Source organism: Plectrocnemia conspersa, unplaced genomic scaffold, assembly GCF_051122295.1.
Source record: "Plectrocnemia conspersa isolate PC_06_02 unplaced genomic scaffold, ASM5112229v1 ptg000010l, whole genome shotgun sequence".
Classification (NCBI taxonomy): Eukaryota; Metazoa; Arthropoda; class Insecta; order Trichoptera; family Polycentropodidae; genus Plectrocnemia; species Plectrocnemia conspersa.
In genome coordinates, this window is record NW_028277174.1 from 29,876,148 (window position 1) to 29,903,369 (window position 27,222).

At 31.7% G+C, this 27,222-nt stretch overlaps 1 protein-coding gene across 1 annotated transcript in view; it reads left to right on the plus strand.

Moving 5' to 3' along the window:
- Positions 1–27,222, plus strand: part of LOC148231310 (acetylcholinesterase-like) — a 40,269-nt gene that overhangs the window by 11,462 nt on the left and 1,585 nt on the right. The window contains exons 2-3 of the mRNA XM_088193905.1: positions 24,817–24,994; positions 25,056–27,088. Of these exons, the coding sequence (XP_088050031.1) occupies positions 25,056–27,088 (2,033 nt within the window). The 5' untranslated portion in view covers positions 24,817–24,994. The remainder of the gene's footprint in view (positions 1–24,816; positions 24,995–25,055; positions 27,089–27,222) is intronic.

The following is a 27,222-nucleotide window of genomic DNA, read 5'->3' on the forward strand; positions in this document are numbered from 1 at the left end:
ACTATCATGGGCATATTTTAAGAATAGTATATTAACATAATTTTATAATCTTGCTCGTTGACAGTCTGTATTCTATAAATAATATACGTTTTTATTTAGTATCAGTTTCCTTATTTCGAGAAACCATAAAAAAAAATTGCGGCCAAATAAATACTCACATATTTTAAAGTGAAATGGTAGAATCAATAAAAAAGTTTTATTCAATATGATAACAAAAATATATTTATTATTGAGAAGAATAAACTGTTTTTAATATATAATAAAATATTTAATACAATAGGCAAATATGCTCTAGAAATAAAGCAACATATTAGATTCAATTTAAATATTAATAAAAAGTGCTCTAAGTAATCATATAAGCATACATTTAATGTCCTAATCATGTTATATATAAATTTATTGGATTTTTTTGATAAAAATATTTAAATAAAAACATAGTGTAAAGCAAAACTTTCACGCAGCGTTTTCTAAGCCCTTTGAGGAGTATCGCCGTACATGTACGGCGGTCGATCTTTCACTGTTTTGAGGTACCCCAGATATATTATAATATATATTTGTACATTATTATACCATTAATGTCCAATTATATTTTACCCTTTCATTACGGATGATATTTTTGCGTGTCATTTCAAAATTTGTTAAATATATGGGAGAGCACTTATTTATGCCATAAGTTATTTAAATATTATTTCAATAAATTAAAGTGTTTTTTTGACACTTTTAGGCGCCAAATGCATACTAGCGATTTTCTTGATGACTTCTATAGGTGTCATCCGCGGGCAAAGGGTTAAGCTACTTTTGTTCAGATCTAGTTAGGGTATTTTTTAAGGATCTTTCTTAACCTGATGTATGTAATGATTTTTTCGCAACCTTAATGAAGTCTCGTGAGAGGCGTTTAAGAATTCCAAAAACAAATATTTTATTTACACATCATTCATCAGATATCTCGTTTTGTAAAGCATTGTTTTTGATTTAAAAAAACAGATTGCGCAATCAAACAATATAAATTGATAGGTTGAAACTGTATTCGTTAGTGAGAACACGTTGAGAATATTAAGGACGAACTCAATAAATGTGTCGAAATAATCGACTACAAATTCAAGTATTTTGGAATAATAAGGACTAACTAAATTAATGAAGACGATCAATTTGCACGCAATTTTTCTATTTTTTTCTGAATAGTGTAAACGCAGTATTGAGGAATATATAAATTTATAAAATAATATTTTTTTAAAACATAAAAACCGGTACTTATGACCAACTATTATTTTTACTTTAATGTTTTAAACACTTCATCCATTGGCGCCCAAAACTTTTCTGTTTTACACTACACAATCACTATTAGTTAATGAGTTTCAGTATTGATAACTATACAAATTTGAAAGGTTTATAAGGCCGAAGGGAAATCATAATAAAATGCCATTTTGTTTACACGCTTTATATCACATTTTACCGGGTTCCATTATGTTGTAAAAAATATATTATTTATTTCATGTAAAAATACCGTTGCAACATTACAGGGGTTAGTTTATTGCGTTACAACGATGTCAACACAATCAACAACCATATATTATACAACTAGTTGTGAGATATAAGACTGAATTCAAAGTCTGTAAATCAGTGACACATATTTTTTTAATAATTATGAACTATTATTACAGCTTCCAATCAATAGATGTCACATGATTTTATCGTCACAATATACATCCGCGAGATTAGGAAAATCTAGAAAAACCTAATCTGTCGTGATCGATTGGAATTATAATTATATAATAATCGCTAATTCTGATCTCCCAGATACGATAGAAATTAAGAAAAAAACTGATGAAAAAAATAATTAAAGAACCCTGAACAGGATTGCCCTGACATTCGAGCACATTTTTGATGAGCTTTTTAATGATTGCTTGATTGGTATTTTTCTAATGTATTTGAAACTTTCTTATCTACTCTATCTCAATGTTTATCCTTTAGGTGCAATCACATATGTTACAGCAACAGTTTCTAAAGCTTACAACGTAATAGTTATACAATTGTCAATTGTTTTTTTCATAGGACAGTATATTTATTGTAAAATAAGAGTAATTGAGTATGATCTCTACGTTGTTATTGTTACAATACTACCATAATTTGTTTCGTCACCTTCCAGAGAGCAATCAGAGTTAAAAAATCAGTTCTTGGCACCATCACGCCGCACTATCGCGTCGCATACATAAATTGGCGTGGAATTAAGACCCGAAGCGGAACTCTGACCCGAAGCGGTGAAAACAGGGGCAGGAATGACATTAAAAAGGCGGTTGGGGGAGGCTTTTGCGCGCCCAGTCGAGTGCGCAAAAAACCGCCGACGGGGTGCTTTTTTCTCCGATGACCTCGTTCGAAGCTTGGCGCGGTGTATCAGTTTACCACCCCTAGTCCAACCCCCGCGTCACATCTCTCCTTATTGCCTTGCTGATAACGAAATAATTTAAATACTGAAAAAGTGAGTCACGCTAACCTAACGACAGGGGGGAGATTCTTCATTAAATTACTAACATAAGGAGAAGTTCTTCACCTTGTGTCATTATGTCGTTAACTTCTTTTTATCAACGTTTTATTTCATTTTTCTATTCCGCATATTACTAATTTAGAAAAAGTTGTAAATTTTATTTTCTTCTATGCCGTACATGTATCTATAAATTGTATATAAGTACATGATCTTGTAATAGCTCATTGGTAGAAGTCTGAAATTGTAATTTAAAAGTCTACATTCTAATCATGTAGCATAATCAATATGCAGGAGACATTTGTTAATTAAAATTATGGTGTTATACGTATCTAATCACCATTATTTATTTTTATTTTAATAATTTATTTAGCTGATTGTTTATATACCAAACAAATTTAATCGAAACATATACATATAAAACATAATATAAACATTAACAATTTCTTATTGCACGAAAGTCTAATCACCTTACTTAAATTAACTATTTACCTGGCAATGTCTTGTTTGAAGTTATTTTTTCTGTGTTTCGCAGCACTTAAGTTGTAAGACGCTGCATTAGACCATCAGTTTACAACTTTACAGAAAGCTTATATTTATTAGTATGCTGAATACTGTGGGTGACACCAACCTTCAAATGATTATGATCGGCAAATCCATTTGAAGTGTAAATTAAAAATGGATTTTTCATCATTCGTTCTTGAAATATTTTATAAAGGCATTACAATTAAATCAAATTAAAAACATCAAAATTGCATGAGATTTACAAAGGATGATTAAAGTATATAAACATAAATGTATTTATGATCTGATTCTCAAAACTTCATCATTTCCTGATCTATGGAAATGCACAAAAGTCACTCCTATTCATAAAAAGGGTGACAAATTATATATAAAGAATTATAGACCAGTCGCAGTATTGTCAGCTCCTGCTAAATTATTTGAAATAATTATTCATAAATATCTCTATAATCACTTTCGGCAAGTTTTGTTAAACCAACAGCACGGGTTTCGTCCTGCCCGTTCCACTGTTACTAACCTTCTGTCGTTCACCAAAACGGTGACAACTTCTCTCGATGCGGGAATTCAAGTAGACGTCGTGTATACAGATTTTGAGAAAGCCTTTGACAAAGTTTGTCATAGGTTATTATTAAATAAATTGTCGAACCTCGGTTGCTCAGATAATTTAACTCGGTTATTCTCGAGTTATTTGAGCAATCGTAGACAGTTTGTAACCTATGGTGGACGATTGTCAAAAGAAAATTTACCTCTTCGGGGGTTCCTCAAGGATCCAATCTGGGACCTCTGCTTTTTGTGCTATTTATTAATGACATAAATACAGCAATTAAAATTCAAGTTTACTTCTGTACGCAGATGATTTAAAATTATATAAATGCATCGATCTGTTGTGGACTCCTCTCTACAAAGTGATTTAGACTCTCTGTGGAGATGTGCTTCCGTTAACCGTCAGCCCTTTAGTGTCGGAAAGTGCCATACTGTGTCATTTTCTTGATCCCGTTCGTCATCAGCTTATTTCTACCATCTCGGTGGTAATATTTTGACTTGAGAAACTTCCACTAAAGATCTCGGAATCACTTTCGAGAGCAAGTGGAGGTTCTCTCTACACATACACGACGTCTGTGATAAATCTTCCAAGATGCTCGGCTTTGTTATGAGGAATGCCTTTCACTTTGACGATCCGTCAGTTATTCGCATCCTCTATGACACCTTAGTTCGTAGCATTCTTGAATCGGCATCTATAATTTGGAATCCCCGAATAGCCAAATATTCGCTTTTAGTGGAAAAAATTCAAAAAAGGTATTTAAGATACCTTTACAAAAGGACATTTGGTTATTATCCGTACTTATATCCCAGCGCCTTTCTTTTAGGAGCGTTGGGATATGATTCGCTGAGTTCTCGCAGAAAGCTGTATGTCGCTAAGCATTTTTTTAAATTACTAAAAGGTGCTGTCGACAATCCAGCTATTTTCGAGGAATTCCAGTTATGGGTTCCGGAACATTTTCGAGAATCACGATCGAGACCTCTTTTGATGGCCGATAGGGCTAGGACATCCGCACTTGCTGACTCGCCTATAGCTGTGGCCTTCCGGCTCCTTAATACGCTGGCATTACATATTGACTTATTTAATGTTAGCTACGAGGATCTGATCCAGTTTATATCATTTAATTTTAATATTTTATATTTTTTTGTTATGTTTAAGTATTGTTATATTTATGTATATATACGTTTTTTATGTTTTATAAATTTAAAATTTGTTTTCGACCATCGTGGCGCATTGGGGTAACCTGTTAGGCCACGATGGTCTTAATTTAATCTAAAAAATAATAAAACAAATGTATTTTGAAAATAATAAAACAATTGTATTTTGCTGGAAAATCTTGCAGTGAAGTTATATTTAAGTATTATTCTCATCTGCAGAAATAATATTGTCACTTTCTATTAGTTTATTTATTATTATGAGAATACAGTGGATGCCATAAATTACATTAATACCTAATTGTATTATCAGTTCAAGAGATTCTCGGTACTTATACAATATGCTATATATTCACGTTCGAGAAAGTATATATCCTATAATACCTTCTCGGTACCGAAGTTCTACTCCGCGAATTCTCGTAAAATACGTTTTCCATCTCCTGTCACAATTCAATTTAAAACTCATTCAATATTTACACGTTGTTTCAGATAAACTGATACAGGTTGCTGAACTTCCACTCTGGAAAAATCCTTTCTCTCTTCAAATATGATTTTGGCTAATGTTTGTTTTTAAGATAATTATCAATTGTGCTAAAAGCATATTCGCGAATGGCAGATTTGAATTGCATCCAACGATAACGATTGCGCTTCACAAGATCGTAAAAGCGTATCGCTGACACGAGATCATGCCGAACAATCATACAGTCAATTTTAATAAACGTGTGTACTTCACAATTGGATAAATTAAAGATAACAAAATAAACGGCCTTCATTGCAATAGACCGCAACTATACAAGCGTGTTAAATATCAATTCTCATCAAAGTTGTATAGTATTCATAAAGATTTTACTGTATAATAATGCTTTTATAAATCAAGGAATAGTGATGGCATTGAAAGTTAATTTTTAATAAAGCTATTTATTATATTGATATTATATAATATATTTTGCTCTTTACGGGATTTTATTAGGCGAGCACTGATTATTTTTTTTATCCTCCGTTCTTGGAATATTAAGTAAAGACACCATTTACATTAAAAATTAAATTTTACAACGAGTGTGCTACTAGTTATAATTAGATTAGTGAGTTCACTTACTTAAAAATCTGTTTTTATAAGCTAAAATATTTTACTTTTCATTTCATTGCCATTAAAAATATGCGAAGTTTATTGGAAATCGCACTGAAAACAAATTTAATTTAATTAGTACTCTCATACATTTGTAAATTAATTAAATATTTTACTTAAACCAAAAAGCGGCTAAAAATTTTACTTACAAACTTTTTAGAAATGTCAAGGTTAAATTAACCGCAAAGCGTAAAAGTTTATGTATTTTTAAAAGCTATCATTGAGTGTCAAATTGTGTGCTATTGTACTCACAAAGAAAAAATACATTAATTTTACTGCGCAGCAAAAAAAATAGAAAAGGCCGCGAGCGTTATAGATGTCTTGATCCAATGAGTCTTTCGAAGCATGTGTTGAAGCGATACAGTTATTATATTAAGGCCAGTTTTCTCCAAGTCTAATTATGTTGTAAAAAGTCATAATAAATAGGTAAATAAAGCATAATGCAAAATTTTCTTTACAGCAAAAAATTAATAAATAAATAAAAGCAATTCGGCCCATATCAATCTAAAAAATAAATTTATTTAAAAGTTCACTTTAAAAATATTTTTGTCAACTTTTTTATTTGTGTAACTCACAATTAATTATACATATAAGCTGTTCTGAATTAGCGGTATATAGTATATAAAATTTAAGGTTTATATGAAAGGACTTTACTGTAATTACTATAGTATAGATATTGACTGCGCTTCGTAAAATTCAGTCGTCGCTGAAAATCGAGTTGAATTATTGGATTGCGTGAAGAGGGAAGCGGCAGCTATCTCGGTCGTTGCTCCGCGAAGTTCTGCTCGATGAAAGCTTTTGATTAAAGTTCCCGACATGTACAAGCTTATTATAATTCAGCTATAGCAATCGTCACTCCGATGAGTATTTTGCTCATTCTAGAGTATCACAGAGATCTAATTCGGATCTTATGCTCTTCAATAACGATATATGTAGATGCAGCATATTATATGATGATGATCTGAAAGTGCTTAGTCGCTGTAAAGATGGTCTATCTTTCAAAAGTCACGTTGTCACACTTTCCAGATCCTTTTACAGTTAAAACATATGTGTTTTCCCCAGAAATACTTTCGTCAATGCTTGAAGGGACGTTTGAGCAGGGATACAAATCTTCTATGCACATCGCCAAAATTTGCGATAAAGCGTTGAGGATGCTCGGCTTCTTTATGCGGAGCGCGTGTCACTTCAATATTTTATTGGCGATTCGTGCTCTGTACAAGTATGGCTCCATTGTGTATGGCTCCATTGTCTGAAATACAAATGAACCCAAGTACTTGTTGTGAAATAAAATTGAAAAACTGAGATATTTGGGATACATTCATTGCATTATGTGCGCAGCGTCTTCGCAACAACTTCTTAAAGTTGCTGGGTGGCGTTGTTGATAACATGTCATTCGACTGCAAGTTTTATAGTGTTCTAAAGAGTCGCGATCGCATCCCTTATTCTTGCCTGTTGCGAACAAGACGTCAGCGCTTGAGAACGCTTTAATTACACGAGCCATCCAACTTATCAACGAACAGCTTGTCAAATACAAGGATGTTTTGGCGATAGCTGTAAAAAATATGTGGTAAGGTGCTATTGAATCTATTTTAGGTGTATGTTTGCTGTTTCTTAATGTTTAATTGTATAATAGCCATCATGATTCATTGAGAAAACAGACAAAAAGTTATGATAATTAGATTTTTAATAAAAAATACAAAAAAATAATTGAACACGTTGGTTAACATGAAGCAGTTTTTTTCTCTATCTATTTTTGGCGCTTAGACCAATTGCTATGATTTAGAGTTGGCATTTTCAGCTTTCTTTATTTTAATAATGCTCTTGTGTAACCGTTGTAGTTTAAACAACCGGATAATTACTGTAATCTCATGCATTTACATAATCCGTCTAAATCTCCGATCGTCATGTACGTCAGTATAAAAACATACTTATGAAACAAGTCGAAAGATTGATAACCAGTTTATTTATTACGCTTTTAACACGAATTTGTAGTCGAAGTCGTTTCTCATAGTCGTCGGATAGTCTTGATATAATTATTTTAACAATGAACTAAGCGACTTAACAAATTAAATTATTATTGCATATGCATAAATGAAAAAGAATAACATTTATCTTTAAAAGGAGTACATTTCAAAATAATACTAAACTTGAGATGTAATTTTTTTATATAGAAACAATTTTTTAAATATGAAATTTCAGTGAAATCATATCATAATACATTTTTACTAGTGAAAATGTAATTTATCTGACAGGTGCTAATAAAATTATATAATTTTAACTTTTCTATAAGTAATATATGATTTACATAGTTATCATTATTTACCGGTGTATTTTTTGGTGAAGTTATATTTTAACTAGTGAAGTCCAAATATATTTTCACTAGTAGATACTAGCGAAAATGTAATTTAACTGATGGGCGCTAGTGAAATTATATGCTGCTCCAAAATATATATGAAACTCAATATGACAGTTGCGATACAAAAATTTTCTGTTCAAACCCAAACCTAACCTGCACGAATTAACCAAACCCAACTTTTTAATGAAATTTCTAAAACTATTTATAATCTTAGAACTTGTATTAGGTCTATTCCAAAATACAAACTAAGCCAACTCGGGGGTAAATAAGCGGGAAAAAAAGTACAGAAAGACGTCGCATCTCGCATATTGCTCTATGGTTTGTCTGGACTTACCGATATAGTATTGATTAAAGTGAATTCAAACTAAATTTTGATCAATAGGAGGGCGCAAAAACAATTATCACTTCTCAGAAGTAAAAGATTCACGTCAAAAGCAATAAAATCGTGTTGGCACTGTCGCAGTGGGAACGCTCGGTAACGAGCGTTCCCACTGCGACGGTGTCGGCACGATTTTATTGCTTTTGACGTGGATTTTTTACTTCTGAGAAGGGATAATTGTTTTTTGCGTTCTCCTATTGGTCAAAATTTGGTTTAGATCTGCTTCATTCGATTCTCACTTATTGTAAGATGTAATATTCTTATAAATTAGATTAATATGAACGTTAGATAACCGAGCGTTTTCACTGCGACGGTGACGGCACGATTTTATCGCTTTTGTCGTAGATTTTAATCAGGGTCGTCCTTGAATTTCGACAGACATCGCATTTCATATATTGCTCCATATCTGCATTTGTATTTCACACTATATTTTAAAAATATTCTTACTCTCAAATACTCTTAAACCTCGATTAAGTAACAAGTTTTTTGTTCACTTTATTTTTTTGTACGTGATTTGACTAAACAGCTTTTTATCCCATTTAACTTTGTGATTGTCTTATAATACATCTTTAGAACACTTTTTATATAATTTTCAATATTTTTAATCATAATGACATGGAATTTTGCGCTTGCTTACTTTTTCGGCACCCAACACGCGCATTATATCTGATCTAACATATCCTTAATAGTTAAATGGTTTTTCAAACGATTTTCTTCTTAAAGTTTTATTTGTTTTTAATTGATAATGCATATGACTCCAATCATTTTATCATGAACGCCACTTTTTTTCACAGTATCTATTTTTTCTTGTATTTAGATTATACGAGTTTAAAATTATAATTATTATTTCCAATCTTCCAGACACCATAGAAATTCAAATCACGTATACCATTGTAAAATCATCGTGCTGGTGAAAGATAATCTTCATTTCTCTTAAATATATATATGTATATAAATTATAATAAGAGTAATAAAATGGAAGGACGCATCACAAAGGACAATACAAAATTGAATTCCGAGAAACGCGACCGTCGTCATAATAATGTACTTTCTAATGAATTTTCCGAAGTGGGTTTCCATTCATCGCTTATTGGAAGCAGACCAGAACATAACTTTTCCATTATGATTTCCCAGCGACCGTTATTTCCGGCTAATTATTTATATTGAATATTCTATTGGCAATTTTGCTCGGAGAGAGGAGCGAATTCCGAGAAGACCATTTAAATTTCAACAATATAATATGTCCCACGTGGTTTTCGATTAATTATTACCCCTCATCTCTTGACACAAGGTTTAAATTGCATTTCTAAATTAAAATTTCAACAGCGTATATATTTTTTATACGTTTTATTACTTCTTCATGGTGTCTATAAACGTCAGTCGGTATTCTATTTCGGAACTCGAATCAGAAGGGACCACTTTAACAGTCGCAACTGTCAATTAAGGGTTATCCGGTTTTCTACTTCCTATTGACATCGTTGGGAACATCGTATTGTAAATTTCATTGAACTTGTGTGCATAAATATAATAAACTGAATTAATTTATGCTATGGTTGATTAAATATTTTTATATACATAATGTAAGGAATATTTAAATAAATAGCAGTTAAATCAAAGCAAAAAAAATAATACAGATCAAGAACACTTATTCAATAAGATTTCACTAAATAGTATTTACATACAATATTTAAAAAAGTTTAATAAAACAAATGAAAACAAATTGTACATAAAACTAACAAAACAAAACTGAAACATAATGTAATATTTAAAAAATATTTTCTGCCTTTATAATCTTTAATACAAGTCCAAAGAAGAATAAAATTTTATCATTAAAAATGATTTCACCTGAGCTTAATTGAAATATATTTAAAGTAATTAGTATTTAATTAAAAACAGACCCTATTGTTACAGCGATAGATTTACAAATATAAATAAATAAATTCATGTGTTTTGATTTATTAATTATTTTTGAATTACAATGTGGCTGTACAATTTGTGCGTCGTCGTATCGAAAATTGGGTTGAACTCTTGGAATGTAAGCGATATTTAAATAATACAATGTGCTTTTAAATTCTGCCCTTTTATTGGTCTTCAATGAATTGATTAATCTCACGGCGAACGACCAATCATAGAGTTTTTAACTATTGTTGTATTTGATAAAAATATAAATATGCCCAATTGATTTTTGATGCTGTGTATAAAATTAAAAATAATGGTATTCTATTATTTATAGCAAAATAAAAATGTATGTAAACATATTTGATTCATATATGTAGACATATAAAATAAATTCAGCTTAAAGCCATTATTTAACTTAAATTTTCAAGCGTTATACGCGAATTTTGTTAACTGCCGCAGTGCAGTTAACATATCAAAAAAGATAATTATGTATTTTTAATTGCTATATCATATATCATTTTTATTACAGAGTATATGTATATAAATATTTTTCAGAAAAACCAAAATAATTTATTTTTTTAGGTGGTCAGAAAAACATAGATCTATTTCATTTTCTCTAGAGACTTGTTCACTAGAATATATATTGAATACGATTAGGCTTATAAAAATGTAGGAATCCAGTATGTAAAGAAACTGACTAAAACAGGGTTTCTATTCATAATTTTTAGGTTATTTAATATGAATGTATCAACGCATTTATAAACATAAAACTATTATATAATGTATGAACATACAACTGCCATTAAACGATTACGTATCTTAATCTAAATACAAAATTATCTGATATATAAAATACTTTCTCACTCCTCAAAAATATAATAATATAACCTTATTTTAATAAATTAAAAATTCCGTGTCTTTTTATGTTAGTTTTAGATTTGATATTATTTCGTCATGTTTTATAAGAAACATAGTATGTAATCTGTTTCTATACATTTCTTTATTAAAATGTGTAATGAATTCTTAACATATAAGAAACGTATCAGCGTTCTTGTCTTAGAATTTGCCATTTAGTTTATTTTATTATAAAAATAATTACTGGTGTTACTCTATTCCTAGCAATCGTTAGAAAATTACCAGTTCTTGTAAATGTACGGGGGTTCCTCAAGGATCCAATCTGGGCCCTCTGCTTTTTGTGTTATTTATTATTGACATAAATACAGCAATCACAAATTTGACAAAGTTTGTCATAGGTTATTATTAAATAAATTGTCGAACCTCGGTTGCTCAGATAATTTAACTCGGTTATTCTCGAGTTATTTAACCAATCGTAGACAGTTTGTAACCTACAGTGGACAATTGTCAAAAGAATATTTTACCTCTTCGGGGGTTCCTCAAGGATCCAATCTGGGACCTCTGCTTTTTGTGTTATTTATTAATGACATAAATACAGCAATTACAAATTCAAGTTTTCTTCTGTACGCAGATGATTTAAAATTATATAAATGCATTCGATCTGTTGTGGACTCCTTCTCTCTACAAAGTGATTTAGACTCTGTGGAGATGGGCTTCCGTTAACCGTCTGCCCTTTAGTGTCGGAAAGTGCCATACTGTGTCATTTTCTTGATCCCATTTGTCATCAGCTTATTTCTACCATCTCGGTGGTAACATTTTGACTAGAGAAACTTCCACTAAAGATCTCGGAATCACTTTCGAGAGCAAATGGAGGTTCTCTCTACACATACACGACGTCTGTGATAAATCTTCCAAGATGCTCGGCTTTGTTATGAGGAATGCCTTTCACTTTGACGATCCGTCAGTTATTCGCATCCTCTATGACACCATAGTTCGTAACTTTCTTGAATCGGCATTTATAATTTGGAATCCCCGAACAGCCAAATGTTCCCTTTTAGTGGAAAAAATTCAAAAAAGGTATTTAAGATACCTTTACAAAAGGACATTTGGTTATTATCCGTACTTATATCCCAGCGCCTTTCTTTTAGGAGCGTTGGGATATGATTCGCAGAAAGTTGTATGTCGCTAAGCATTTTTTGAAATTACTAAAAGGTGCTGTCGACAATCCAGCTATTCTTGAAGAATTCCAGTTTTGGGCTCCGGAACATTTTCGAGAATCACGATTGCGTCCTTTTTTGATGGCCGTTAAGGCTAGGACGTCCGCACTTGCCGACTCGCCTATAGCTGTGGTCATCCGGCTCCTTAATACGCTGGCATTACATATTGACTGCTTAATGTTAGCTACGATGAGCTGATCCAGTTTGTATCACTTAATGTTAATATTTTATAATTTTTTGTTATTGTTCTATTTATGTATAAATACGTTATTTTTGTTTCGTAAATTTAAAATTTGTTTTTGACCATCGTGGCGCATTGGAGTAACCTGTTAGACCACGATGGTCTTAATTTAATCTAAAAATAAAATAAAATAAACTGTGGGTCAGCACTTAAATATTGGTTTTCATGCCGCAATGGCAGCAAGTTATTTGTAGCCGAGTTCCGCGATATGTTGATTACATTTAATCTTGGAGTCTTGGTGCTTATCTAAATATTTGAAGCTCACTCAGTTCTCTTGTAAGAAACAGCTGCTTTGATCGATTTATTTAGTATATATATATATAGTTTTCTGCAAATATTTTGCTTAAAATTAAACGTATGTTTGATTTGGCATTGATTAAAAACAGAAATTGTATGCGGTTTGGTAAATGTGAAAGATCAATAAGTGTTTGATTACATTAACATTTATACAGGAACTCAGTGTTATTAAGATAAACTCACTCGTATTTTCAGATAGAAAACATCCGTTTTATTTTATATACAAATAACTTAAGAAATTCCTCAATATTATTTTTAATAATAATAAATATTTCATCGCTGTGATATTAAAACACACGAGCTTTCAATTGATAAGCAATGTAATTACCCTCCTTTTATGTTTGATAAACACCATCAGATCAAATAATCCATTAGCCTAATTACTCTAATCCTCCATCTCATTTGTGCTAAATGTACTACAGGACAACCTTTATATCCACGTGCCGCAATCAACGCGTGGAGTTTTTCCCTGCGTCTAAACAAACCTTTTTCATTTATATAATACATGTGTACATATCTATTTATTTAATAAGGCTTATAAGATAATTAATATATAAGTATATATTGTATTATAAATAATATATTACACTTAGCACTAGTCCTTTTATATTTTAATTTGCTTCATTCTAGTTCAAAGTTTGAACTACTTGAACTTTAAATATGATTTTTGACCTAAGTCATATGTATGTATAATAATCTACGAAGAAAATAAAATAGTTTTGGTATATTTACTGAATACACCCATATCTTGATTTACGCGGTTTTGCTTTAACGCGGTTAAATAAAGTTTAGATCAGAATACAGCAGCTAAATAAAAAAATGTTAAAATTGCTACCCCGTTTTAATTTATGTACATATTATAAAGAATTGTTGAGTAATATTTTCGAGTACATATTATTATTGTAAAGTAGTAATAAATAATATTTTTCCACACTACCATTTTTTGTATTGATATACGTAAATGTACATATGTATGTTTGCTTTATACTATTTTTTTTTATAACATATCTCGCAATTTTATATGGAGTTCTAATTCTTGATTTACGCGGGTTTAATTTTTTTTGTAACCTATCTTTAATTTTTGTATGTGTGTTATGCCTTGATTTACGTGAAATTTCCCGGAACTTATCTACCGTATAATTTGAGGTATGGCCCGTTTAGCGTGAGACTAAATTCTGATGTAATTATTCGTTAAATAAGCGCACGTATATGTCAAATATATAAATACAAATAACCAGTATAAGTGTCGAAAATTCTAGCTGTTACGCAAAATAATTCTTATTAAAAAAATCATATACAACAATATAGTCTGTTTCCGCCCCAACCGCATTGGCTTAATGATCGAGAATAGGGGAGAGCCAAGTAGCTTTTTTGTCTAAAAAATATGTAAGTGCGAACATGACTTTTATATCTTCTACTTGACAACTCTTCGCTTCGAATTTGGAACACACAAGAGTTCAGATGAACTCCCAGCAAGCCTACAAACTTTCTGATTTTAATTTAATTTTTTATTTTATTATGATATTAAAATATCTGTACATATGTTTGTCCACACGTTGAATCCACATACACAGGTGTATACAACGTTCTGAATATCGATTCGTATTGTTCCGAGAGCACACAGAATACACTATGATAGTCGGAAGCTGTATGATAGAGAGTGCAACGAGTGCGGGTTCGGGCCCAATCGATACAGCCCCTTGACCACACCTGCCACCACAATCACCACCACTCCACAATGGCTAATTCGACGCGACAAGGTCGTCAATATGCAAAAAAGCTACCCCGGTATAACAGATATTTGCTCGACGAGGATAAACCTTGGCGAGGGTCGGAGTTTACTTTAGGCTTTTGGATCGATTTTTAAACTATCTAGGCTTGCTTTCAAAGGCCTCGCGGAAATTCACCTTTTTATGGATACTTAAGATATCTATGTACACGTTATGATATGCTTAATCTAGCGTTTTTTTTTGTTCGAAGACATGGAGTGGAAAATAGAAATGTCATAGCCAAGGTGTGCCATTTCATTATTTTTTTTAAAACTGTGTCTCATTTATTAATATGTTGTCAAAACATACTCAAACTTAAAATCAGAATGAAACTCTTGTAGTTGCGCTGCGGCTGCTTCCTCGGTCTTTTACATTTCGGTCGATATTCGGCGTAACTCCACTTGATGCTCTAAATGCTTCAGCGTATTCCGAGCTATGCTAGTACTTATATACTCTTTTGAAAATAGGGTATATTCCTCGCTCTCGCTAAATCAATTCAGCCCGCTTATTTCTCATTCACCTCTCTAGTCCATCTTTCTTTTCTAATATACAATAGATAGTGATGCCAAAGAAACGTGGCCACAGTCGTTGATATTGATAGCTTAGGTCCAGAATGCAAATCTTCAAAGCTACTGGTTGCTAATGGGCCGGTAGGTAAGGTCCCATACTTTCTTTAGAACATGTTATTGCCTATGACTTTTAACTGTAACTATTATATGCACATTGCACTGTAGTTTGTTTAGGTGCATTTGCAAATGGTTTTTAACTACCTAAAATAAGCGATAATCAGGTGCGCTTTTATAACACTGGCGTGACGAATGTACTTGTTCTGCATATTGCAACTAACAATAGCTGTTAATTTTTTACGCTTTTAACAAGTAATGGCAATATGTTTAATCATGATCATGCTCTTCGTAGCATTTGTTGTCAAAACATAATTAAACTTGAATTTAGAATGAAATTAAAGAAAAAATAATTATTTATTAATAATAGAGCTTTCTTAAACTTTGTCATCTTCAACTCTTAACTTTTGTATTTATATACATATTTATTTAGACTGTTAATTATATATTTTTAGTAGTTTTCTTTTAAATTTATTTGATTTTAATGTCTTTTGTGTGAGCATCGAAGTTTAGGCAATAATTTTGTGATATACAGTCAGTAATAATTGAACAAATCGTCAGTAGTGATGATAATACTAAATTAATTTTTACTACATAAATTATAAATCAAGGGATTATATTTTATAACTAATATTTATGGAGCCATAAATATCATGCATATTGCTGTTATTTATTGAAATACCTGATTATTTAACTTTGGATCATTAATTTAAATTACTGATCAAAGGTACACGTTTATCTTAAAATTAAAATAAATAATATACTTTAAAATATGTCGTTGTTGTAGCGCAGCATTAGCGTAGTCTTTCAAGTCGTATCGAAGATAGAGCTGAACTCTTGGAAATTTAAGGTATTTGGTTGGACAAGATCGGACTTTTCTCAGCTTGTAGTCAAGAATTGATTATCTATGGCAATGTTTTGACTTATGTATCATTGAGATAATGTAGAGAAAGTCTATCGTTCTTTCCAGTCCTTGATCTTTTGAACAATGGAATTGATTTGAGGCGGAAGCAGACTCTTTGTTTTTGTATATTACATACCTTATTCATTTATTTGGCATCAATTAATGACAAAGCGGTAGATTTTTTACCATCTGAAATGTGCAATTTGGATGTGCGGTACAGTAACTAAATTATTTCGCACACAAAAATTCTATAGACAGTTAAAATTCTAAACATAGTGTTTGATTGTTAAATCTATTTTTACTGTTTAATTAAAATATAATTAAATTACCAATATACTAGTTAAATATTTTTAATTAAAATCATATTAACATTGTTTTTTTTAGTATTTTATTATAATACATATATATTGACGTATTCTTTAATATACATATATCTGTATAATGATCATCTTTGATTGGAATTTTTGTTGTACTTGCCCGGTGGAGATATTCGGCACTGCCATTTTTTGTTAAAGTAAGATCCAACGGTTGCAGTTTAAATTATTTGGTCTTAAATAAATAAATAATGCAAACAAAAAATACTTAAGGGCTATCAAATTTTAAACTTTATTACATATAATATTAATTGAATATTTTATAAATTATTTAACACTGAAGTCTCGTTTTTCTGTTATCTTTTTTTTATTAACAATTTCAGCACTTTGGCGTTAAAATATAATTTATAATTTTTAAATACATTTATATTATTGATTATTATTAGAGCTTATTTCCGGTATTTAAATGTTTTTATAGCCATGAGAAAATATTATTATACACAAAATTACTTTTATTATGAATAAAATTAATAAATATAAAATTTTCCACAAAAATTCTATCAAAGGTAAACGATTTGTATGTGCATATATAATACATATAAGTATTGTGCATATATTATATAATACATATATGTATGTGCATATATTATATAATATTATACATATAAGTAAAAAAACATAAGAAAGGCTCCCAAACATTTTAAGTGCAAATATTCAAAACAAGTTTGTGACATATTTTTTTCTAATTAATATGAATATCATTAAACTTTTTTATAAATGCAAATATATGTGCAATATATTTTTTTATAAATCAAGTAATTAACTCTTTTTACAAGATTTATTTTTTATTTTTCAAAATATATATATTTGTGGTGTCTTCGAGAAATTGTTCCTTGCAAATGAACGTTGGCTTTCAGATTATTAGACTATATTATTGTTTATAACTACAATACATTAAAATTCATTTGACCAATAAGTTAAAATTTATGGAAAAGTCACTTTTGCCATTTACTTTCCGAAACAATACACAGGAAATGCACATATTCATAGTCATCCAACATATAGATATGTATTGTGCTATGAATACTAAATTTAAATTCAGGAAAAAGCTACATAAAATTGAAATTAGATCTGCCAAAGATTTACACATCCCTTAAGATTTTTCTGTGACTTTTGTCATAAATTCTTTAAAATATATTGCATTTAAAACCTTTAATGATTCATCAAAATCAAATAGGAAAAATTGCAAATAAATTAAAAAATATTTTTTTTTATAAATTCGTGCAGCTTTAATCAAATAAAATTAAATCAATAAATATTACATACATATCATTATATAATTGTTATTTTTATTGTCCTTTTACTTTGCTTAATTGTTATTTTAAATTTTAAGTGTATTATAGTTTTATTGTATTAAATTGTAACCGCAGAATTAGTTATTTTTTACTTATCAGAATCACGTAAATAAATTCTTTAAAATAAAAAATTGTACACAACCCATATTTTTTATATTATACCAAATTGTTGTAAAATCCTAAGTCTACGATTGTTTTTTGCAGCTGTTTACTTTATGTTAGTTTGATATAACACTAATTGATGAACAATATTTTTGTAATAAATAAGTTATATTTTCATCTAACATAAAAAATAGTTTGAATTAACAATACTGAAATTTTAGTAAATCTATGTAATCAATTATCTCATATTTTTTATTAAAAAATGGTCATCGAATATCAATATTGCTATTTATGATATTTAATGTTAACTCATTTAAAAATGAGTAGGGCACTCAACATTTTTGATATTAAAATTGCTAAGCATTTGACTTATTTTTGTGTGTGCATCTGTTACAGTTTAAGTGTTGAATTTCGGTGAAGTATACAATGGCTAGGCAAAGTATGCACAAAATATAAATTTTAGTTCAAGCTTACAATGCTACATTTTGTGTATACTTTCATTAGATAATGTATGCTTCAACTAGTGAATGTGTGAACTCTTCAACGTGAGCTAGTTACATCGTTAACGAACAATGAAAACAATTAGAGTTAGACAGGTTAGGTGCGAGCGAGCGAGCGTTGGTCAGAACAGTGAACACCCCATGAATAACTCTCTGCAACATATTTACTCAAAAGAAGGATTATATAAATTTGCAAGAAGTGGTTTAAAATACCTTTTAAATTAATATGTTTTTTAATGTTGCATACTTTGACAACCACCAAACAGTGAGAGTATACAATAACTATTTTTTGTTTGTGTATTGTAACTGATGTAAAGTGATGTGTCAGTTCATACATTCTCTAGTTAATGTATGCATTTTTGAAATACACAGTGAAAATATTATATAAATATTTTTATTTGTTACAGTCATTTTTTTAATTATTTTCAGTTAAGAATAACAAGTTTCTAATAATAACAACTTAGTTGTTTAATAAGTCGCCTTAAATTTTCTAATTTTATCATCTAATAAATAATAAATATAAAGTTTTTAATTCACATAATGACAGAAATCGTTAGTAAGAAGTCATTAGCGTATTAGAAATGTATGAGCATTTTCTAGTAGTTAAGTGGTGACCTAGTAAAAACTTAAGGGTATGTGTCCTACTTTTAATTATTTATCGCTTTGAGTTCAATCTTAATGTCTTTTATAATACAAAAACAGATAAGAGGCATTCAGGGTCAGTAGTTGACGCTTTTGAAAATCCTCGGAAAATATTGCCGCAGTGTCCCAATTTACCCTTTCCGTTCGTCGCAGATAAGAAAGCCTAATTAATAGAGGCCGATTTCTTAGTACTCGAACTAATATATATAGCCATGTGTGCGTGTGAAAAATTAAAAAAGACTCAATCAATATACGCGGAGATTTTCGCGATTGATGATTATTTTTAGAAATTTAGTTATGGGACGGATCTATATCACAATATTCATTAAGTGCTTCGTGCGCTAAGCTCGAGCTTAACCACTCGAAACTTTGGCCGGCTGAGTATAATTGTGAAGCAATTATACTCAACAATTTCGCAATAAGCACCAATTTCGGTTTGATATAGTCCAATTTGGTAGTTTGGACTTTATGCTAACGAATCGATTCGCGCTTGCTTTGACCGAATGCAGCTGATACAGAATAGGTCACAGGTCGGACCTCTAGTGCCTATCGGAGCTTTTTTTTTCATCTGCCGCACTGTGGTCGATTTATTTAATCGCAAAAGAAAGTAATATACTTTAATATATTATACGAAAAATGTTTGTGAAGTAGAATAAGTATAAGGGTAATTTTTAATAGTTTAAAAACACCATTAACATACATAAAGTAAACTGCTGCGCAAAATCGCTTAATGATTAAGATTTTTTTCATCTTATTGACATAAATATTTGCTGTTTTATAGGAAGTAAATTTTTAACTCCCAAACTATTTAACTGCTTTCTATATGTCAAACTCTAAGATAATTACCCACAATACTATCAATTGTAAAACAAGTCAGGATCTTTGGCTTTCATTTCTAATAAAAAATAACACTCGATAGATTGAGATATTTCCCACAAAGTACCTGCTGGTGAATGATACGATGAATAATTAGAGGCTTGAATTTTTATAAGCTTCACAATTTTTCAACTAAGCGTTTACTCGTTCTGCACATATTTTTACTACCATCAGATGTGACACTTTTAGTCAATTTCACTTCAGATTGTACATTGTTAGCATTTTCGTCTGTAGTTATTCAATGCAGACTAATCATAGAAACTAATTCTTTAGTCACTTTAAACAAACACTCACTCCTTGAATAATCTGTAGCAAATAAGCCACTGGTTTCTAAAATGTACTCCACTGCACTCTAGTTGCCGCAGCACTGTTACGAAATTTGTTAATAATTTTGAGCACATTGTGAGTAACATCAATAGGCAATTTAATATGCAAAGCAAATGATTTCGAAATATTTTTTTAATTAATAAACATACATTTAGTTTAGGTACATTATTTTTTAACCATATTTATATTATAATTAATTGATTATTTAAATCATCTACAACTTCTTTAACATTATCACCTATGCAATATATTAAAATGTCCACAAACAGATGTTTTTATTTTAATTATTTCAGTTATAATTTTGATTTACACCCAATTATTATCAACTGCATAAGGTGACAAACTTATGTTGTTTTAAACATGTTCATTCTCATGTCCATTTATTATAATGAATGTTGTAGCATGCAAATATTTACCACTTAAAATGGCTAAATCAACCACTGTGCGCCGTTGGCACAGTGGCAAACTGCGGGTTATATAATAAACTCGGCCTTTTTATATTCAAGACCTTTTTTATATTCACGACTCGGCCATATTTCAAATGAAATGCGCAACCCTCTCGCTCCTCTGGCTCGGGTCACTCTGGATCGAGCGAGACAGAAGCTTTCTGGCGATTCTGCAAGCGCGACACGTAGACAATTACAACTAAAATTTTCCGCCCCTGGAAAACTTTATATCCGGGCGTAATGTGGCGTAATTTTCGTTTGGCTATCAAATTTCGGCTTTTATGAAGTGAGATTAACGCGAGAGCCCTAGATATATTGGCTCTTAAAAACGCTATCGTAATGAAAGATCATATTTCATTTTTTGATGACAACGTAGACTCTTTAAAATTCAAGGTGCGGCACGAAGATAATGAGCTGTGAATCTCCATCTTAGTTGTGACATATCGTCGTCGTTTCATTGATGAAGATCGTTATCCACAGCCACTGCTTGACTGGATTTCTACACGAGTCTGATTCTCTGATTCTCTCGACAGATTACAAAGTCTAGGAATTTTACTCTTCTATATAATAGGCAGTTATAATGTTGATCCTTTGCTTTTTTGATACATGAAATGTTTTATTACCGTAACGTATTATGTGCTTCTCTGATTTAGTTCAATTAGTATTTTTTACATTGAAATTATACTTATTCCTCATAATCTAAGTTAGTCTTCTATCTACAAACTCTTGCAAAGTATATAAAATCTCAAGCTGAGAGTGATTCAGTACAAAGGCACAGACGGATCATATGATTTTCACTCTCTCTCTCCTTATTCATGGTCCTCCTTATTGACTATCATGGAAATCAAGCTTTCGGATTTAAAATATACCTTTAGTAAGTTGATATTGGAATGTTCTTCTGGACCAAATAATTCCTTGTTTTATTTTAAAAGTTTGTAAAATCAGCCTGACTGCTCCTCAAAAGCATATATTTAATCTATCTCTCGAAAAATCAACGTTCTCTTATCTGTGGAAATATATAAAAGTGATATTTTAAACATTGAAAAGTATAGACCGATTACAGTGCTCTCTGGGCCAGCTGAATTATTAGAAAAATTCTCTATAGATATATTTGCGATCATTATCAACAAATATTGGTGGAACAACATCATGGTTTTCGTCCTACGCAATCGACGATGACCACAGGGACGTTATTGGGGGGGGGGAGGCAGGTGAAGGCATTTGCCCCCCCCTTGAATTTGGTCAGAAAAATGCATATCATTTAATGAAATACAATGAATTTTAATAAAATCTAAATATAAAAATAATGCCCACTGACTAGCCTACTTTTGCCCCCCCCCCTCCTTCTCTGGAAAAAGCTGAAATGACGTTCCTGATACTAAACTAGAAATTCTCAGAAAATTTTAAGAAAACAGTGTCGAATATATTTATTAAATTATGTCATTACAGTGAAATCATTCATTTTCATCGGTAAATATATATTTTTACTAGTGAAAATATATATTTACCTAGTAGTAATATATTTATTTATATATTTATCATTATTTATTTACATGCATTTGCGTTTAGTTTAAAAATCACACTACATAGACGGTCCTTCCATCGCGAAAATTCCGCCCCCAAGCAAATGCCGCCCCGGCTCGCTAGCTGCTCCACTGGTCTAAACCCTTCTGTTTGGGTCCTGAAACATCCACGAGACATTTTAAGCCAGTATCAGATAGTACATCCGCACTTTCCAACTCGCCTTTTGAAGTTTTCATCCAGTTTATTAATATGCTGACGTTGTTCGTTGATATATTAATAAAAAACGCAGACAATTCATTTAAAATATGAAAAAACTATTGCTACTTTTTATATCAGACGTTGCTGTAATTTTAAATTTATTCCATAGCATAACAGTGTATAAAAAGGTTAAAGGGTAAACATATGTGATCACTCATTATACTTGCTTCGTTATAAGTCTCTCCTACCAGTTGATCTTAAATATGAAACTCTTCACATGTGTCTGCCTCTTTCACTTTGCGTTTGGATATAATTTATTATACCATCCAACTAAAGTAATCTCGGTCTGCACGCCCTCGTCTTACTCTCTTGCTTCGCAACCTTCGAGTAATCCATACATGATGGAAGCCCTGTCAATCTGAGACGTCGTATTTTAATATACATACTTAATGACGTCGGGCTTCCGACTCATGCCTATATGATCATAGGCATGTTTTTGTTCTTCTGGATATACGAGTGTCTCTTCAAAAATTTTGTAGGTTTCTATATATAATATTTATTATAAAACATGTTTGACCTCTTACGTTTTTGAAACAAGATAGCCTATTAAGTTGACTTACGAACTTGACCGAGATATTTATAAGAGCTATTTTTATAACAAATTTCATCCCGATATGATTAAAACTACGGAAATTATCGTGTCTTCTTAACGAAGTAAAAGAGCGATAAGTGAGTAGATAACATTATTATATTATTACAAAAGTTATTCAAAGAGAGTCTTAAAAAGCTTGTTTTTAATTATATGACATAGCCTTTAATGGGAATTATGTTTAAAATGTATTATCTATTTTAATGAAATATAAACAACTTTCCTTATAGGCATTCTGTATTTTGTCCATCAATTCTAAGAGATCTTCTTATTTTTCATTTTAAATCTGCATGAATGTGGTTTAATACAAAAACATCAGCTGCTAATATTTTTTAAATATTTTTAAATTTCATAGTTGATTTAAGAATGTAACTAACCTTTTTTTACGGTGCAAAAAACATGTGATGTACACTCAGTGTACATGTAAAAATTGGTTTAAATTAAAAAAAATACTATTATTGCCATATAAGTGCTGAAAACGAGTCAATTATTCTGTGGCATATCCGCTTCAAACGACTGCTCTCGAGTAACAGACTTAAAGGTCTATCAAAGATGGCAAACAACGGTTGCCATCGACCAGTTTTTAAATCATGTTTAAAAATAAAATGATTGTCTTTTTTGCTACCATCTACAAATTTATCAATATATTTTGTATAGCTTTTTATTTATCCCCAAAAGCATTTTCTATATTGTGCCTATCACTAAAACTGATTTAAACTAATATTTTATTTTATATGAAATAATTTATATTGCATTAAAAGGATAATATTATAAAGTAACGCTTTGAGCGGTTTGGCCGTACATTTAGGGTAGTCAATCTTTCACTGTTTTGTGGTACCCCAGATAATTATATATTTACATATATAACTAAAAAATAATAAATAAATAAATTTATATTTATATTTATATAATATTTTTTTAAATTATATTTCATATAAATGATTTCTATAAAAAGTAATACATAAATTAATTAACATAACAAAAAATATTTTATAAAAAAATATTGAGAGCCTCTGATTTGGTATAAAAAAATACACAATAGCCGAATAATATATAAAAAAACTAAAATAAATAAAAAAAATTGATAATAGAAAAGTGTTAAAATTATTAAACCATAATAATACAAACAAGTAGTAAAATAAATCAAGGCAATAAAACGTTGAAAATCACTGTTTTTTCTATAATTAATTTAATTAACAACATAAATAATTATGGAAAAATACGTAAAATTAACTCTACTCAAGGGATTAAAAATTTGTCATCGTACTATATACATTTTATTATTCTAAACCCAGTTTTACAATTAAGAAGTTTTGTTTCTCCTTTATTCTTAAAAAGACACTGATTTCTAGCGTCACACTATTTAACTTTCTAGATTTATAATCCATAACTGAACCATGTCTTGAACCTGTTTTGAGTTGTTAGTTTTACTATTCCTGTTTCACAATTCGTATCTTATCATCATATCTTATCTTAATATTACTTCCATACTAAATAACGTTTTTTTTGTTATTATTGCAGATTTAATCCTCTACGAAACATCACATGGAAGGCCTAATTCGATAGCATAGTTTATTTTTCAAATGTGAGAAATACCCGCAAGCTGCTAAACAAATAACGTTCACTGCGATTAATCCAGTTGAAAGGTCTCTAGAATCTGTCATCTTGGAGACGAAAGCCGATCATAGGTGACATCAAGGTAAAATATAATATTATTTTTGCTACGAATTTTGTTTCTTTAACTTTTGGCTAACTTTCAGATGACCTCGTGTCTGAAATGGCGAGGTGCCTTGCTACTGGCTTTACTAGCAGCAGGCGCCGGTGCTTCCCCGAGAGAAAGGCGCCCAAGACATCATCCAGACTCTCCGGATTCTCTGTACAGAGACGACTTCGACGTCGAACAGCCTCAGTTGAAGGAGAAGCTAAAAGGAGATGATTTGTACCAATCTTCGCGCGACATCACCAACGTCGATTCGCAAGAAAAGTTGAGGCACATGTCGCAGGAGCAATCTTCAGATCGCATTTTAGAATTAAGGAAAATAGCTAATGAAAAATCAATAAACAAGCACGGCGTCGATAAAACATCGCAGGAGATGCACGAGAAAGTGTATTTGGGACACGGAGATACTGTGCGATATAATCCCGAATTGGAGAAGATTGAAGTAGGTTCAGAAAACGATGCCAACGGAGAGAACTTCAATCCTTTCGGGCAGAAGAAGAGACAGTTCACGCGAAGAGAGTCGCTTTCGAGTCCGGACGAGAAGCAGCATTATAAGTATCCGCTTGGGGACGACGCGTTGCAAAAAACAACAATAGAAGAGTCTGATTCAAAGAATAGTTTCAAAGATCCAGTCGAAGAAGATCCTTTGATCGTGCGAACAAAGAAGGGCAGAGTCCAAGGGATAACTTTAACGGCCGCCACCGGAAAGGAAGTGGACGCTTGGCTCGGAATACCGTACGCCCAAAAGCCCCTGGGTAATCTGAGATTCAGGCATCCTAGGCCCGTCGAAAGCTGGGGAAATGAAATTATTAACGCCACAACATTGCCAAATTCGTGCACTCAAATTGTAGATACACTATTTGGAGAGTTTCCAGGAGCGGCTATGTGGAACCCCAATACGTTAATATCGGAGGACTGTTTGTATATAAGTGTGATAGCACCTAAGCCTCGGCCTAAAAATGCTGCCGTTATGCTGTGGGTATACGGCGGCGGCTTCTATTCTGGCACGAACACGTTGGACGTGTACGATTCTAAAATATTGGTATCGGAAGAGAACGTGATCGTTGTTTCTATGCAGTATAGAGTAGCCTCGTTAGGCTTCTTGTTCTTCGATACGTCCGACGTTCCCGGGAATGCTGGATTGTTCGATCAATTGATGGGATTGCAGTGGGTGCATGACAATATCGCCGATTTCGGTGGTAATCCGGATAACGTTACACTGTTTGGAGAATCTGCGGGTGCTGTATCAGTATCTTTACATCTACTTTCGCCGCTATCGAGGAATCTTTTTGCGCAAGCTATCATGCAATCGGGCTCTCCGACTGCTCCTTGGGCTATTATTTCCAGAGAAGAAAGTCTTCTGCGCGGATTGCGTCTAGCTGAAGCCGTAGGCTGTCCCCACGAACGTTCAGAAGTCAACGCTGCGATCGAATGCCTGCGCACGAAAGACGCCCTCGAATTAGTCAACAACGAGTGGGGAACTCTAGGTATTTGCGAGTTTCCCTTCGTGCCTATTATAGACGGTGCGTTCTTAGACGAGACTCCGCAGCGATCAGTCGCATTGAAAAACTTTAAAAAAACTAATATTCTAATGGGATCTAATTCTGAAGAGGGTCATTATTTCATCATTTATTACTTGACGGAGTTGTTCAGGAAGGAAGAGAACGTGTACGTGAACCGTGAAGAGTTCTTACAGGCAGTGAAAGAGTTGAATCCGTATGTTAACAACGTGGCTAGGCAGGCTATCGTATTCGAATACACGGATTGGTTGAACCCGGAAGATCCGGTGCGCAACAGAGACGCTTTGGATAAGATGGTAGGAGATTATCAATTCACATGTAATGTGAACGAGTTCGCTCATAGGTACGCCGAGACGGGCAACAACGTCTACATGTATTATTATAGACACCGAAGCGTGCTCAGTCCGTGGCCTTCTTGGGCGGGCGTCATTCATGGAGACGAAATCAGCTTCGTCTTTGGAGAGCCTTTGAATCCGGCCAAGAATCACGCTCCGCATGAAATAGAGCTCAGTAAGAGGATGATGCGGTATTGGGCAAACTTCGCCAAGACTGGGTAAGATTGATTGATTAATGATATTTGTTGTGTGCAGGGACGTCATTTCAGATTTTTCCAAGGGGGGACAAAAGTTGGGCAGTCAGTGATCTTTTTTTTAATATATTCATTTCATTATATCATTAAATGACATG